Genomic DNA, 16,190 nt, shown 5'->3' with positions numbered 1-16,190 from the left:
GCAACAGATCATATCTTTAAAGTTACATAACATGCTAAAAGGTATAATGAATACCTAACCCTGATTTGTTGAATTCTTATTAATTAATCACAAAAAAGGAGGGACACTTGTCTTAATAAAGTAAATTGTAATCTTTGAGGTTCTCCCTCAACAAGGAATCTCTCATGAATATACTAAGTTCATACAACATTCTTTTATAAATGACTGTTCAGTAACCTTGTGATTGTTACACAGGACATAAAAATGGGAAAATATGAAGTTGTCAAAAGTGTTTGCTGCTAGCATTAAAAATTGCCTAGACTAGGGATTCTAAACTTTTTTGCATGTGTCATGGACCCATTTTCAGAATTAGATTTTTAAATGCATGAAATAAAGTATATGGGTTTATAAGGAAAACAATTTTATTAAAACAATTATCAAAATACTTTTTTAAAAAAATGTAATGGCCTTAAGCCTCAGTGACAACAGATGACCCGAACTCATAAGAACCAGTGACTGAGCAGGTCTTATCCATGATCACTGCTGCTACTTCTTAATCTCATTTCTTTATGTCACTATGAACTGCATAGTGTTGGCATCACCCATAACCTGGACCTTATTGTTTAAATCTAGGCCTCATTCCTTCTGAATGGGAGAGCTGAACAAAGCCTATCACTTCAAGTCTTCATTCTCCCACATTTGGTCACTTGGGAGTGCTTTACATTACTTGTCATTTATCATTTTGTTTTTGCTGCCTTTAAAGGTTAATTTTTTTCTCCTCCAGTGCTACGTCAGGCTTTTCACATCCCTGAGGTCAACATTGTTTGGTTACAACCCTAAAACCAATTAAACAGAAAAAGGTTCACTAGAAGGTATTTAGGACCTTGCCCCTAAGGGGTCTGATAAGAGGAATATCTACCAGCATCCCCCACTATGTGAGCTGGGTTAGTTCTTTTTTTCTTAAAAGGTATTGAAACTGGGGCAGCTGGGTGGCACAGTGGATAGAGTACTGGCCCTGGATTCAGGAGGACCTGAGTTCAAATTTGACCTCAGACACTTAACACTTACTAGCTGTGTGACCCTGAGCAAGTCACTTAACCCCAATTGCCTCACCAAAAACAAACAAATAAATAAATAAATAATCTTTTTTTAAAAAGGTATTGAAACCATCTTAAAAACTTAATTGACTTGGGGCAGCTAGGTGGCGCAGTAGATAAAGCACGGGCCCTGGATTCAGGAGGACATGAATTCAAATCTGGCCTGAGACACTTGACACTTACTAGCTGTGTGACCCTGGTCATGTCACTTAACCCCCATTGCCCTGAAAAAAGAAAAAACTTAATTGACTCAGAGGCCCAAAGGTCTAGGCCATTGATATTACTTCCTGGTCTTCTGAGTACAAAAAGCCATGGAGAGGTCCAGCTTCTTCCTGATACTTCATTAGCAAGACCACCAAGGTCATCTCTGGAGCTCGGCCAAATTAACAGTGTGTCCTTGCTGAATATTCTGGTTGACTATCCTTTGCCTGCTAGAGCCAAGTAAATCTCCATTTCTTAACTGTTACATGGACTTTGAGTATCTCATTTAGTTTTTTTGTTTGTTTGTTTTTAGTGAGGCAATTGGGGTTAAGTGACTTGCCCAGGGTCACACAGCTAGTAAGTGTTAAGTGTCTGAGGCTGGATTTGAATTCAGGTACTCCTGACTCCAGGGCTGGTGCTCTATCCACTGTGCCACCTAGCTGCCCCTTCATTTAGTTTTAATAGTGATGACTACTGAACTCCATCTCTCCTTTGCCACCCTCGTTCCTCTCCTGTGTATACTTCTCTGTATTCATTTTATGTTGCCACAGGCAAATATAAGCTCCTTTAGGGTAGGGACTTTTTTGTTTTCACAACACTTTGCATTTAGTAATGACTTAGCATTTCTCAAATTTAATTGTCCTGTGAAGGTATGGTTTAAAATTTGAGGAATCTCCTTATCTTCTATTGATGACAGACTAGTTGTGTTAAGGTCTTGTTCTGAAATGACCCTTAAGGCCACTGGTCCATTACAGGTACAGAATAAAGCAAACATTTGCTATAGCAGATACAGAACACCTTCCTTAAATCAGTTTAGCACCAGAAATTAGAGCCTACATATATGAGCCTTACCCAGTACCTCTCATTCCTGCAAGGTCATAAGGGGACAGATATTAAATATAGGAAAATCCCAGGTCCCCCACTGAAGAGGGAGAAAAGGGATAAAACATTTATTAAGAACCTACTATATGCTAGTCACAGTGCTGAGTACTTTACAAATATTATCTTATACTCTCAGTAACACCCTTTGCACTTTACTCCCACCAGCCTTTTTATGAGTCTTTTCTTTGTACATCCTTGTATTTTATACCTGTGACCTTGTATGTTTAACCCTTTGGAAGTTGAGATTCTGCCAGTGCTAAGTAACAGTTCTGCATTCACAATGTGCAGGTAGAAACAAAGAAGCAACAGTGTCTGAAGAGGCAGAGAGAAATCCCAACCTCTATCAGGAGTCCATAGGGTGGAAGAATGGAAGAAGATCATTTGGTGCTAAGTAATAGGTATGGGATTAATCTTAGGGAGAAACTGGATTCTCTAGGTATAATACAGATTGGGATCAATGAACAAAATGAGATTAGTGAGTGAGTGTGTGTGTGTGTGTGTGTGTGTGTGTGTGTGTGTTTCCTGCCTCAGGTGTACCAACGTAGTTATTTGTCATCTAGACATAGATTATAGAGACCTGTTACTTTCCTAGTCATATGCTTGGGATATGACAAAAATGCCTCCTGAGACTTATCAAACCTGATAGCCACTATTCTTGATGTTTCTGCCAGAAGGAACCTAAAAGTCATTACTGAGACCTACACAGTCCTGGGGAGGACATTGATGATTTTAGGTATACGGTTGGTCTTATTACTGCTAGCATTTAACTGTAAGGGCTTCAGAAAACAGTTGGATTTAGGAGGTAAACAACTAGATGGGGAAAAGCTTTCTGTACTTCTGGACTGTACCTCAATATAAAGTCATGACAAATTCTTGGTCAGGTATAGAATATACCTAACAAGGACCTACAGTATATTTGCTGGAAGGCTTGCAAAGCTGAACAAGTCTATTTTAAGCTAAAGAGGAAAGAACAAAACTATCTGAATATAGCTAGAGACCTTACAGTAGTAAATATACAATAGGAAGAAAAACAGCAGTGGGGAGGACTAATAATAGGAGACAGTATCTAGGGGCAGCTAGGTGGCACAGTGGATAGAGCACTGGCCCTGGAGTCAGAAGGACCTGAGTTCAAATCTGGCCTGACACTTAACACTTACTAGCTGTGTGACCCTGGGCAAGTCACTTAACCCCAATTGCCCAGCAAAAAAAAAGAAGAAGAAGAAGAAGAAGAAAGAAAGAAAAAGAAAAGGAGACAATATCTAAGAGTAAATAAAATAATTTTTCAAAATGGCTTCTGATCACCATCTACAAAATATACCCAATAGGTAAAGTACTGACTCTAATGCAGGAAGGCAAAAGGAAGCCTCATGTGCATAAGACTTTATAGGTTAGGCCTTATGAGTGGAATGTGGCAGCTATATGGCTCTGTGGATAGAGTGCTGGGACTTGTCAGGAAGACCTGAGTTCAAGTCCCGTCTCAGACACTATATGTGTGACCCAGGGCACATCACTTAACTGCTGTCTGCCTCAGTTTCCTTAATCTTAAAATGAGGATCAAGAAATTGTGAGGATCAAATGAGATAATATATATGAAGCATTTAGCACAGTGCCTAGTTCAGAGTGGCAATTAAATATTGGCTGAGTAACTGATATGGGATCTCAACAACTGAAATTTTCTCTTAGATTCTATCTCTGCCAAAAATAGAGCCAATGAAGTAATCATAATGACAAATTTTGGTCCAGAAACTTGAAGAGGAAACATTCTTCCTTCCTAGTAGGGGAGCAGGTTATGAAGAACGGGCACTATAAATTCAAAATGTAGCAGGTTGCCTTTTCTGAAATATTTCTCTTTGTTTTGGGGGGTTGGCATACGTGGCAACAGGATTAAAGAGAATTTTTATTGGTCAAAAACCATTTAAAAAGCAAACTACTAATACATCTTTTGCTTGCCTTAATTCAACAGATATTCAGTGCCTACTACAAGGCACTGTACAAGTGATATAAATATAAAAATTGAAATAAAATAAGCCTTGCTCTCAAGAAGTTTATATCCAATTGGGAGAACAAAGTATAATTTAGATAAGAATACTATAGCTTAAGAAATTAAGGTAGGGGGCAGCTAGGTGGCGCAGTGGGTAGAGCAACCGGCCCTGGAGTCAGGAGGACCTGGTGTCAAATCCGACCTCAGACACTTAACACTTACTAGCTGTGTGACCCTGGGCAAGTCACTTAACCCCAATGCCTCACTAAAAAAAAAAAAAGAAATGAAGGAGGCATAAGGGGAAAATCTAAAGATATTTATGTATAAGCTAATTAGTACTCTTGGTATCAGGAAGGCCGAGAGTCATATTGGACCTCAGACACTAGCTATGTGGCCATGGACAAGTCACTTAAACCTCTCTCTGCCTCAGTTTCCCTATCTGTAAGATAAAGATAATAACAGCACTTTCCTTCCCGAAGTGTTGGTTTTGAGGATAAAATGAGATAATGGTTGTAAAGCGCTTTGTAAAACATAAAAGCCCTTTATAATAATAGCTAATGTGATATAATAGCAATTTGGAAGGGAAAAAACACTAAAGACTGTGGTAACTGAGGAGAGAGCTTCATGAAGGAGTTAGCACTAAGATGAACCTTCTCATGGTGGATAAATATTTCTGAAAGGCCAAGATGAAAATGCTTCCCAGGAAAGCTCATATGAATCACAGAAATATGAGATGGCCTGGCATCTTTAGGGAATAGTAGTAGTGTTTGGCTGTAACCTAGAGTGCTTGAAGGGGAGTAATGTAAAAAGACTGGAGGATAAAGGTCAGGCCAGAGGGAGGGTCTTACATGGCAAACTAAAAAGCCGGTTAAGTCACGTTTTGCAAAAGGTTGATCAGAAAAGGTGTAGAACCACTTCTTGGGTTAGCTGGTAACAGATGGTGCAGAAAAGGCAGGAATATTTAATCCTGTTGTGTTTTGATATTGTTTTTGTTTTCTGCCAAGAAGAATGATCTTTGGATGGGGAAAAAAAGACTGTCAGGGAGTTGGAACCTAAGAGAAGTGAGGAAATAATAAAACATCCTGGCTGCCCTTCGCATTACCAGGGCTGGCTAAGCCATCCCAGGGTATGGAAAAACTGGCAGAAGTGATTGCTGAACTTTCTCCCTGTCTTTGAAAGTTGAGAATGGCAGAGATGCTTGCAGGACTAGAAGAGAACAACTGTCCTTCTTTGTTAAAAGAAAAAAGTAAAGAAGATGGAGTCTCCAAACTACAGGCCAGTGAGTTTTAGCAAAAGAAAACAGGTTGCTAAGAGACAAGCCATCTTTTGTTTCCATTTTTTGACACTAAACAGCTAGATTGGCAGAATACTATAGGGAGACAGACTTGATCTTAACAAAGCATTGACAAATCTTAGAAGTGATGGAAGTTACAAAGCAGCATGTTCAGGCTTTATATTTAGAAAGCTTCTTAACAATTAGAGCCTTCTAAAAGTGGAATGGCTTTACCTAGGAAGGGAATTGGATTGTCCTACACTGGAAACCTCAAGCACTTTGAGTATGTTGCAGAGAGAGAAATCTTTCAGTTATGGTTTTGGACTACATAGTCACTTAGTTGCAATTCTGAGAGTCTGTGATTCTGTTAAATTTAAGGTTTGGCCTTGATGACAGTATAGTTAAATGGATTTAAGATTGGTCAGATGACTAGAATAGTCATGAATTGATATCAGCATTAAGGCTCCCTGCTGGAATACCTATAGGAAATGTTCATGGCTGTGTGATGTTGAATATTTGTTATCAATGACTTAGGATGTAGATATCAAGCTTCTCACATTTTCAGGTAACATAAATCTAGGAAGGGTAACTCACATTTAGGATGGCAGAATCAGGAACCCAAATGATCTCAAACCAAAATGGTCAGCAGAATCTAAGAAGAAATTTTTTGCTTAACCTTACACTGGGGTTTAAAATAAGATCCTAGGATTGGAGGGACATGGCTAGAAAACAGATCAGGGTAAAAATATCTGTTAGTTTTAGACTATAAGCACAAATGATTCAGAATAGTAGCTGAACACCAATATGATCTTAGATTGCATTAAGAATGGTATAATGTACAGATTAAGAGAGATGAGAGTCTTGCTATATTCTACCATGGTCAGACACATTTGGAATTTTTTTTTTCAGGGCAGTGAGGGTTAAGGGACTTGCCAAAGGTCACACAGCTGCTAAGTGTAAAGTGTCTGAGGCCAGATTTGAACTCAGGTCTTCCTGAATCCAGGGCTGGTGCTTTATCCACTACGCTGCCTAGCTGCCCTGGATTTTTTTATAAGTCATTATAAGAATGACATTAAGAAGGGTGGAAAGTGAACAGGGGAGGTGAAGGGCTCTGAGATCATAATTTATGAGGATTGGTTTAAGGAACTCTGAATATTTATCTTGGAGAAGAAATGATTTAGTGGGGAATATGGGAAGCCCTCCTTCAATTATCTGAAGAGTATCATGTGGTTCTAGGAAGACAGAACTTTGGAGTAGTAGGTTGAAGACTTCATGGAGGAAAACTTCCTAACAGTTTGATATGTCTAAAAGTAGAACGGGCCATAGTCACTGGGGATCTGAAAATGTTTAGAAACGATGAGATTTTTTTACTCACCTTTTCAACCATCTTATGTGAAAATAGGTTGTTGTTTAACATGAACCAAATTCTTTTATTGTACTAGAACCTAGTAAAAGTCAGAACCTTATCAACAGGGATGTCAAAACTGGAATTCTGGGCTGACTTTTACTGCTTTAAAGTACAAATAACCAGTAGAAATCTAGTTACAACTATTTAAAAAAATCTTCAAGGTATAGTGTCACTTTGGATCAATCATTAATTATTTTCAAAAACTTTGTGAATATGGAGTTCTAGTTTTGCAATCCAGGCTTATAAAGTGATAAATTGTAGTGACATCAACCTTTTAGTAACCTCTGTTGTGTTACTCTGATTATACAGGACCTGATCACTGCACAGCCTTTGCAACAGCAGATGAATATCATCTTGGTAATCTGTCCCATGAATTGGGATCTCATGGATACGTGGAAATAACCAACTTGCCTAGAGGTATATTTTAATATGAAAGCGAGATATGTTTAAAACGTAATTAGAAATAGAATTTAAGTAAACAATTGTTTTGTCATATCTATTTGAAGAATTGTGATAATCCATATTTAGTACTCACAGTTAAAGCTACTTTTTATATCAATAATACCTATTTATATGAGAAAAGCAATAATGTATTTGTACATAAATCGTCTAGTACAAAAAATAAACAATTTTTTTACCTTATTATAAGTTACTTTGAGGTGGATGCGTCCATTCCTTTTCTTTATTGTTAAATTTAAACTCTAATACTGCTACAAAATTACTATGTTCATAGGGATGCTGAATTAATAAACCTTTTGGAGTAAATTGCCCATTGCTTATGCATTCAAATACTTACAAAACATAAATTCATGTTGTAGTAAGTATACCAGACAGATTCTTTTAGGAATAATATAAAAGACTACCTAAAAAGAGGTGGTTGGCGATAGTCCACATTTTAGTTACAATTTTTGGGATTGTCTCAGTGAACAGCGGTTATTTGAATAAACGCCATAATAGTACTAGAAGACTGATTAGAGACACTTTACAAGCAATTGTGCCAAGCTATCCCTTAAACCCAAAGTAGAGGGCACCACACTAGGGACTCCACTGTATTTTCACAACCCTGTGAATGAGAATACCTACTCTGCTACTTGGTTGCAAAGACAGACTTAGCTCATCAGAAGTGAGGTTTAGGGTTAGGTTTTAAAAATTCTCCCCTCCAGCCTTCCACAAATTGGACTGGGAGAAACCATATCCTAAATTTCCCTTCTTTGTGGATTACAGATAACTTAAATGCCTGTAAGAGGAGGGCAACTTAACTAGCATGGAAGGAAGAGGGCAAGATGATTTCAATAAAACTGCCCAGAAAGTTGGGATGATGGTAATGTCTAGAACCCAGGAACTAAAGACACAGCAGACCCCCTGTCAGTTTAGACACTAATAAAGTGATGTTGCTGAAACATAATGTCAGGATAGTGGTTGCTATTGTAACTCTCTAGTGAAGGGGTTCTGGAAAAGCTTTATCACTTCTGATGAGCTAAATCTTTATCCTTTTCTCATTTCTGTTGTTATCTCTTTTTTGAGAAACCTTGGTAGACAATTATGTCATATAATCCTTATTTTGGAGTGGGGAACTTAAGAATTTCAACAGAGCTGGTTTTCAAAAGAACTTTATAGCTTTTCCATTTACTTTAAATTATAGATGCAGCAAATATTTTGGTGATTGGTGTAGACAATTCTGAAAAAGAATGTGATCCTGGAACAATCTTTTTCTTCAGGTAATGAAAAAACCAAAATCTATTCTAGGTAATCTTGTCTGTATTCTAGAAATTGGATTCCTTTATCTTGTATAGTAAATGGGACAATTAGTCTTGCTTCAGATATGCTAAGGAGCTTATTATTTAAAAGAATCCTGTGATGCATCCTTTTATAAGATTCCTTTGAAGAAGTGAATAGTCATTCCCCAATTTGTCTTTTATAATCTAAATTTTTCCTATATTGGATATATTTAATAGACTCTATCTATAAAAGCTTCATGTTCTAATTTTAGCATATTGCTGGTCAAAATCTCCATAGTGGTTATTGTCATTATTGCCTAATTATCTTTTCCCCACTCTCACTATTTCTCTTGTAATTTCATGGCCCATTTCCTCTGGTCTCCTGACATTACTTTCCAGCTCTTTAGAGGCCTGATGAACTGGATTCCATCCAAGAGACTTCATTCAGCAACTTCCAGACTAATGTTGATCCCTTTCATAAGCATCAAATTAGGCAAGTTTACCATGGCTATATACAGGCTTTACATTCTGGCAAAGTCTTAAGCCACTTTGAACAGTTGGAGGCATCATCATAATTTTCTCTTGAGCATTTTGAGTGTGGCACAACCTCTTCTGTCCCCTGCCCACCTGCCCAGAGCTCTGCTTATTTTAGTCATCTTACTGTACATACTTTCAGATCGTGTTCTCCTGGAGTTCTTTTCTTATTGCTTAGGAACTAGAAGAGAGTTCCTGATTAGTACTGAAGAAGGAAGCTAAAATGTGTCTCTGGACTATCTAGATTTTTGTATATCCTGATTATTGCTAGTCTGAATTGATCAAATTATTTAAAAGAGTAGCAGAGTAGCAATTAGTTGGGCATTAAGGGAGAACTATAAAACCAGTGATCTTAGAAAAAACAACCTTCGTTTAAGTATAAAAATATTTCTTTAATTGTGATTTGACCTTTGTTTAATTTTGTCTCTTCAGTCTGTATTGGACAAAAACATCCATTACTTTCCCCTGACAGAGTCGAAAATCATTTTAGTGAAAAAGTTTTTATTTTAACTATTCTAGATAGAAACCAAAGTTTCACATGAGTTTTTTTAAGTTTATTCATTTTAATAATACTTAAAATTGGAAATATTCCAGGATTCATATGAATATGTTTTTTGGCATCAAACAAAATAATGTAACTCTTAAACTGTATGAATTCTTTCATTTGTTTTATACAGGGAAGGAGCCGTTGTATTTTGGAATGTGGAGAATAAAACTGTAAGTATGAAAATAAACTTGAAAACTCAGAAGCTTCTAGGAACACATTTTCTTTTTCTTTTTTTTTTTCGGTGAGGCAGTTGGGGTTAAAGTGATTTGCCCAGCGTCACACAGCTAGTAAGTGTCAAGGGTCTGAGGCCAGATCTGAACTCAGGTCCTCCTAAATCCAGGGCCAGTGCTCTATCCACTGTGCCACCTAGCTGCCCTTAGGAACACATTTTAAAAGTTTTTACATAGTTCTTAATTATTTGTCATAATAATGGATGAGAGCAGTGGTGCAAGTAATCTAAAAGCAGTAGATAAATCTTATTTGTTTCCTTTTTTATTTGTTCTTTATTACTTTTTGAAGATTTGTCTTCCTAATTATTTTTCTTTTGCTCTATGTGAAACCAGAGGCAATATGGTATGTTAGAGAGAGTGCTAGATTTAGGAAGACGAGTTCAATTTCCTCTGCAGATACTTAGTACCTGTATGATCCTAGGCAAGTCATATAACCTCTTTGTGCCTCAGTTTCCTTAATTGTAAAATGAGGGAATTTGGCTTGATAGTCCCATCTACCTTTTAATCTTTGATTCTATGTATTTTATGAATCAGCTTAATATGCTAGAAAGACCTGGACTTGAAGTTAGGAGAGACCTTGAGTTCTAATGTACCTTTGATATCTATTAATGATTTAACTATCTAGTTAACTTATTTGTGGTTTAAGTCACAAACTCTTTGAACCTCAGTTTCCTGTATAACATGGAGATGAAAAAACCAGGGGTTCCTACCACATGTGGTTATTTCGAAGTTCAAATGAGATAATGTATAAAGAGTAATCAATGGGAGAATAGGTTGCAAGCCGAAGCCTACTTGTGATTAAACATTTGCAATGCATAATCTGCAAGGTAGATAATTTATCCATTGTTCATTGAGAATGGGCCAAACTAAACCTTACAAGAGTTTTTTTTTTAATTTAAACATTGAAAACCATACCCTACCAACATCAAGATCAGGATTAATTTATTGTTATAATAGTTGAATTTTAACTTTAAAAACAAACTTAAGGAGCCAAAAAGTTAACAAGTATTATGGAAAAAATGTAAATATTAACATCATAGCATACTTGTGGTTTAAATCATCTTTTATTTGGGATTGATTTTTATTTTCTTATAGATGAAACATGTGATGCAGATTTTGGAAAAACATGAAGTTCAGCCTTATGAAATGGCATTAGTTCACTGGGAGAATGAAGAACTTAACTACATGAAAGCAGAGTAAGTGGCTTTTCATTAACTGTACTAAAAGAGTATATCTCCAATACTCCAGTAGATCTGTGATCTCATTAATGTGGGCATTTTCTCCTGCAGATTGCAGCCCACCCAAGCCTACCCATGCCATCTTGTCTGTTTCCGAATCCATCCAACATACCAGGGGCCTTTCTTGAATACCCTTGACATTTCAAGGAAACCAGTGGTGCAGATATAGGCTGTCCGTTGGTTATTCCTTTTTCTCACCAAGTGACAGCTTCTTTTTTAATCATAAATTTCTTTGACATCCTTTTTACTACTTTCCCATATGATTCCTTATTTCTGATATGTTGCAGGATATTCATGCCTATCAGGCACCCCTTCATTGCTCTTTGAGTTATATTCAACCTGAATTATTTAGAGACTGCAGTAATCCACAACTCACAACATTATTATGAGATCACTGGAGTAACATGGAATAACACTGACTGAAAAATATGAGCCTTTTTTTAGGGAGAAGCCAAGGGCCATTAAAAGGACTTTGCTCATTCCCAAAGGCAATCTCAACATTCTTCCTCCTCTTCAGTTCTGAGTCTTATCCACTATCCATTTGCAAAACATTGTCCTGCATTGTCAGATATCTCTCTCACTCACACACACACACACACACACACACACACACACACACACACACACACAGTTGAGCTGTAGGTTGTCCATCTTACAGTATACTCAACATACACATACACACGGACAAACTCTCTAGGTTGTCCATTTTACAGCATCCTGTGATTCTAGACAAATAGGTATTCTTTATTCAGTAAGCTTTTCTTTTGTGAATAGTTAGACCATCCTCTTGAGAATATCATTTGGCAACTTTGTGCTGTTTCAGGGTTTGGTAGTATCTGCACAGTGTCTTCTACAAAGAAGAACATCTGAAGAACCTCATCATTTAGAGGGAATCATTCTTTAGCTTACACTCTACCTTGAATTCCCTCCATAGTAGTCCTTTGAGAACACCTTTGGTGATAGACATTTACCTGTTTTCTGGGTTGCCTCGTAGTAATGATCAGAGTCGTTAAACCAGATTCTCTACTATTTTTCAAGGAATTTGATAAAATGTTGGCATATGCAAGGGAAACACTTTGATGGAGGAGTCTAGAAGGTGGTGCTTTTGCTGAGCTGATGCTGCTTTTTTCTTGTTTTTTGTCTCTATTACAAAGGATTGCTCTCTGTGTAGGGAAGAGGGAAGGATATATTTGGAAATGAATATGACATAAAAAGAAAAAATAGCTGTGAAATTTTTTTCTTTATCAAACCTATGATTTCATCAGGACCTTAATGAGGCCCTCCACCTATGCACGTTGGTACTTACAATTATAGACAGTTTCCTAGGCTACCAGGAGGTTAAAGGTCTTTCCCAGGGTACCAACTTTAAAAATATATATTGATTTAAAGAATCGTATCAAATTCTTTGTGGAATTTCCCTAACATCCTCTTCAACAGATGTTGGCACATAAACAGCTTTTTTTTTTTTTCTTGGTGGTCTTTTTGCAGATATTTACCATGAGCACTGCACTGGGAAATACCCAAATACCTCATCTGCTACAGCTTTCTAAGTACCTATTTTACAATAAACTAACACTGGTAGCAAAGCAAAAGTTATGCTTCATTATATATACTCCGGTACTATTAGTAGTTTTTCAGCTATTCAGTCTTTCCTTTCCTTCAGCAATTTTTGCTTTGGTAATCATTGTGTATATTGTCCTCTTGGCACTGCATATAAATTCATATAATCATTCCCATGTTTCCCTGAATTCTTCATAAGTCATTTCTCATACTTAATTAATATTCCATTACAAGCGTATATCATACTTTGTTCAGCCATTCCCCCAATTGATGGGTACCCACTTTGATTCTTTTTCTTTGCTCTTTACTACCACAAAAAAATACGACTGAATATTTTGGTTTATATTGCATCTTTGTTTCTGGATTTGACCTCCTTGAGGTATATTGTGAATTTGTATTGCAGGTGTGTTGAAATCTCTTGAAATTGTTGAGTTAAAGGAATGGACGTTTTATTTTTTAATATTTTTCCCAATTACATGTAAAAACAATTTTAACATTCATTTTTTTTAATTTTGAGTTCCAAATTCTTTCCCACTCTCCTTCCCTTCCCTCCTTGCTGAGGAAGCAAGCAATTTGAAATACGTTTTACATGTGCCATCATGCAAAACATACTTCCATATTAGCTTTGTTGTGAAAGGAAACACAGACAAAAGAAAACATGAAAAAATGAAGAAAATAAAAAATAGCATGCTCTGATCTGCATTCAGATTTCATTCAGATTCCCATCAGTTCTCTTTCTGGAGATGGATAGCATTTTTCATCATAAGTCTTTCAGAATTCTCTTGGATCTTTGTATTGCTGAGAATGGCTGAGTCTTTCACAGTTGATCGTTGTATAGTATTGCTGATACTGTGTATGGTGTTCTGGTTCTGCTCATTTCACTTTGCATCAGTTCATGTAAGTCCAGGTTTTCCTGAAAGCATCCTATTCATCATTTCATATAACACAATAGTATTCCATCACTGTCATAAAGCACATCTTGTTCAACCATTCCCCAGTTGATGGGCATCCCCTCAATTTCCAATTCTTTGTCACCATACAAAGAGCTGCTATAAATATTTGTGTATTCTTTTCCTTTTATTTTATTTTTTTTTTGGTGGGGGAAGTCTCTTTGACATACAGACCTACTAGTGGTATTACTGGGTCAAAAGGTATGGTTAAATCAGTTCACAGCTCCACCAATGCATTAGTGTCCCAATTTTCCCACATCTTCAGCATTTGTCATTTTCCTTTTCTGTCATATTGGCCAATCTGATAGGTGTAAGGTGGTACTTCAGAGTTGTTTTAATTTGCATTTCTCTTCAATAGTGATTTAGAATATTTTCTCATATAACTATAGATAGTCTGAAAACTACCTGTTAATATCCTTTGACCATTTCTCAATCGGGGAATGACTTGTATTCTTATAAATTTGAATCAGTGCCATATATATTTGAGAAATAAGGCCTGTGTCAGAGAAACTTGCTGTAAAAATTTTTTTCCAGTTTTCTGCTTTGCTTCTAATCTTGGTTTGTGCCCCCAAAATTAATTTAATGAATCAAAAGTATCCATTTTACATCCTGTAATGCTCTCGTTTGGTCATAAATTCTTCATTTACACATAAATCTGACAGATAAGCTATTACATAGTCCCCTAATTTGCTTATAGTATCACCCTTTATGTCTAAATCATGGACCCATTTTGACCTTATTGTGGTGTGTGCTATGACATTTTGGTCTATACCTAGTTTCTGCCAAACCGCTTTCCAGTTTTTCCAGCAGTTTTTGTCCCAAAAGCTGGAATCTTTGCATTTTTCAAACACTAGATTTCTATGATCATTACATACTTTTAAGCAAGTTTGGTTTCCTTGCTTATCTCTTTTAATTAGATCTATTTTTGCTTTTGCTTTGTCTGAGATCATGATTGTTATTGGCTTTTTTTTTTTACTTCAGTTGAAGCATAATAGATTCTGCTCTAGCCCCCCCTTACCTTTACTCTGTGTGTGTCTCTCAGCTTCAAGTGTGTTTCTTGTAAACAACATATTGTGGGATTCTGATACTTAATCCACTCTGCTAACTACTTCCATTTTATGAGTAAGTTCAAAGGGTGGACATCTTAGTCATTTTTTATGAATTATTCCAAATTGATATCCAGAAACCATTGGATAAACTAATTTTTTTAACCAAGAGTGTATTAGAGTGCCCATCTTCCCACATTCCTTCCATCATTGACTGATGAACTTTTTATCTTTTGCCAATTTTAGATGTGAAGTGAAACCTTAGAGTTATATTTGTAGGATCCTTTTGTTTTTTTTTAAAAAGTGTGTTGATTCCTTCTGTTTTATATATCTTGATTTTCATGTATATCTATCTACCTTCTCTTTCCCAGAGGCTAGCCTTTATTACCAGGAAAAAAAAACCCAATTCAGCAAAATCAACCTAGACACCAACCAAACCTAACAGTATGTTTATGGTTCCAGACCCTTAATCTCCCACCTTTGAAAAGAGGAAGGGTTTTTTCATTTTTTCAGGGAGAAGTTTCATCATTATAATTTCATAACAAAACAGTCGCGCATTGCGGGGGGGGGGGGGCTCTTTCTGTTTACGTTGTTGTAATCTGTGTGTGTGTGTGTGTGTGTGTGTGTGTGTGTGTGTGGTTTTCCTGGTTCTGCTTTGTGTATCTATTCATATAAGTCTTCTCACACTTCTCTGTAGTTTTCATGTTCTTCATTATTCATGGCATAATAGCCTATCATTACATTCACATACCACAATTTTTTTTAGCTATTCTGTAGTCCTTGGCTATCTACTTTGTTTCTAATATATGCAACTATTCTATCATTGCCCTCACTGTGGTATAGCATTGGGTTCCCCAGGTTAAAGAAGATGAATATTTTAGCTACTTTATTAGCTAAATGCCAAATTGTATTCCATTAAACTAATCCAAATTTCCACCAATAGTTGTTTAGCTTGCCTTTTCTTCCTTAGCCTCTTCAACAATAACTATTCATATCTTTTGTAATTTTTGTCAGTTTGCTAGATAGCAGATAAAACCTCAGAGCTACTTTCATTTCTATATCTTTTTTTATTAGTGATTTGGAGCAATCTTTCATATGATCATTAACAGTTTAGAGTTCTTTTGAGAACTGTTACATCCTTTGAATACATCTATGACAGAACTTTTAAAAAATGATTTTAATAGGTGAAGCATTCTTAAGCATTAATACAATTGTTTAGCTAAAAAATGGCATCTAAATAATGTGAATCAAGAGAATATTGGACATTCAGTATACATCAAACTATTTTATAGAGATTTTTTAAAGTTAATGCTTTGCTTCAGATTTCTACTTGATTTTAGAAACTAAATATATCTTAATTCACAGTTGTCCTCTTCACTGCTTGGATAAGTAGACAATTCTGTATTCAAATAATAATCATAAGTAGGATTTATATAAGGGCAGCTAGGTGGTGCACCGGCACTGGATTCAGGATAGTTGTAACCTACTGATTCATGTACCATGTATCTTACATCCCTATATAAAGTAAGTAGTTTTTAATAAGAAA

The 16,190-nt window shown here is 36.3% G+C and overlaps 1 protein-coding gene across 1 annotated transcript in view; it reads left to right on the top strand.

The window, feature by feature from the left end:
* RMND1 (required for meiotic nuclear division 1 homolog) overlaps positions 1-16,190 on the top strand; it is a 51,354-nt gene that overhangs the window by 17,309 nt on the left and 17,855 nt on the right. Inside the window, exons 4-7 of the mRNA XM_044002507.1 lie at positions 7,131-7,238; positions 8,464-8,539; positions 9,751-9,790; positions 10,946-11,046. Of these exons, the coding sequence (XP_043858442.1) occupies positions 7,131-7,238; positions 8,464-8,539; positions 9,751-9,790; positions 10,946-11,046 (325 nt within the window). The remainder of the gene's footprint in view (positions 1-7,130; positions 7,239-8,463; positions 8,540-9,750; positions 9,791-10,945; positions 11,047-16,190) is intronic.

The sequence above is a fragment of the Dromiciops gliroides genome, chromosome 4 (assembly GCF_019393635.1).
Source record: "Dromiciops gliroides isolate mDroGli1 chromosome 4, mDroGli1.pri, whole genome shotgun sequence".
Lineage (NCBI taxonomy): Eukaryota > Metazoa > Chordata > Mammalia > Microbiotheria > Microbiotheriidae > Dromiciops > Dromiciops gliroides.
The sequence above is the reverse complement of the archived record's forward strand: the minus strand, read 5'-3'. Positions and strand labels throughout refer to the sequence as shown.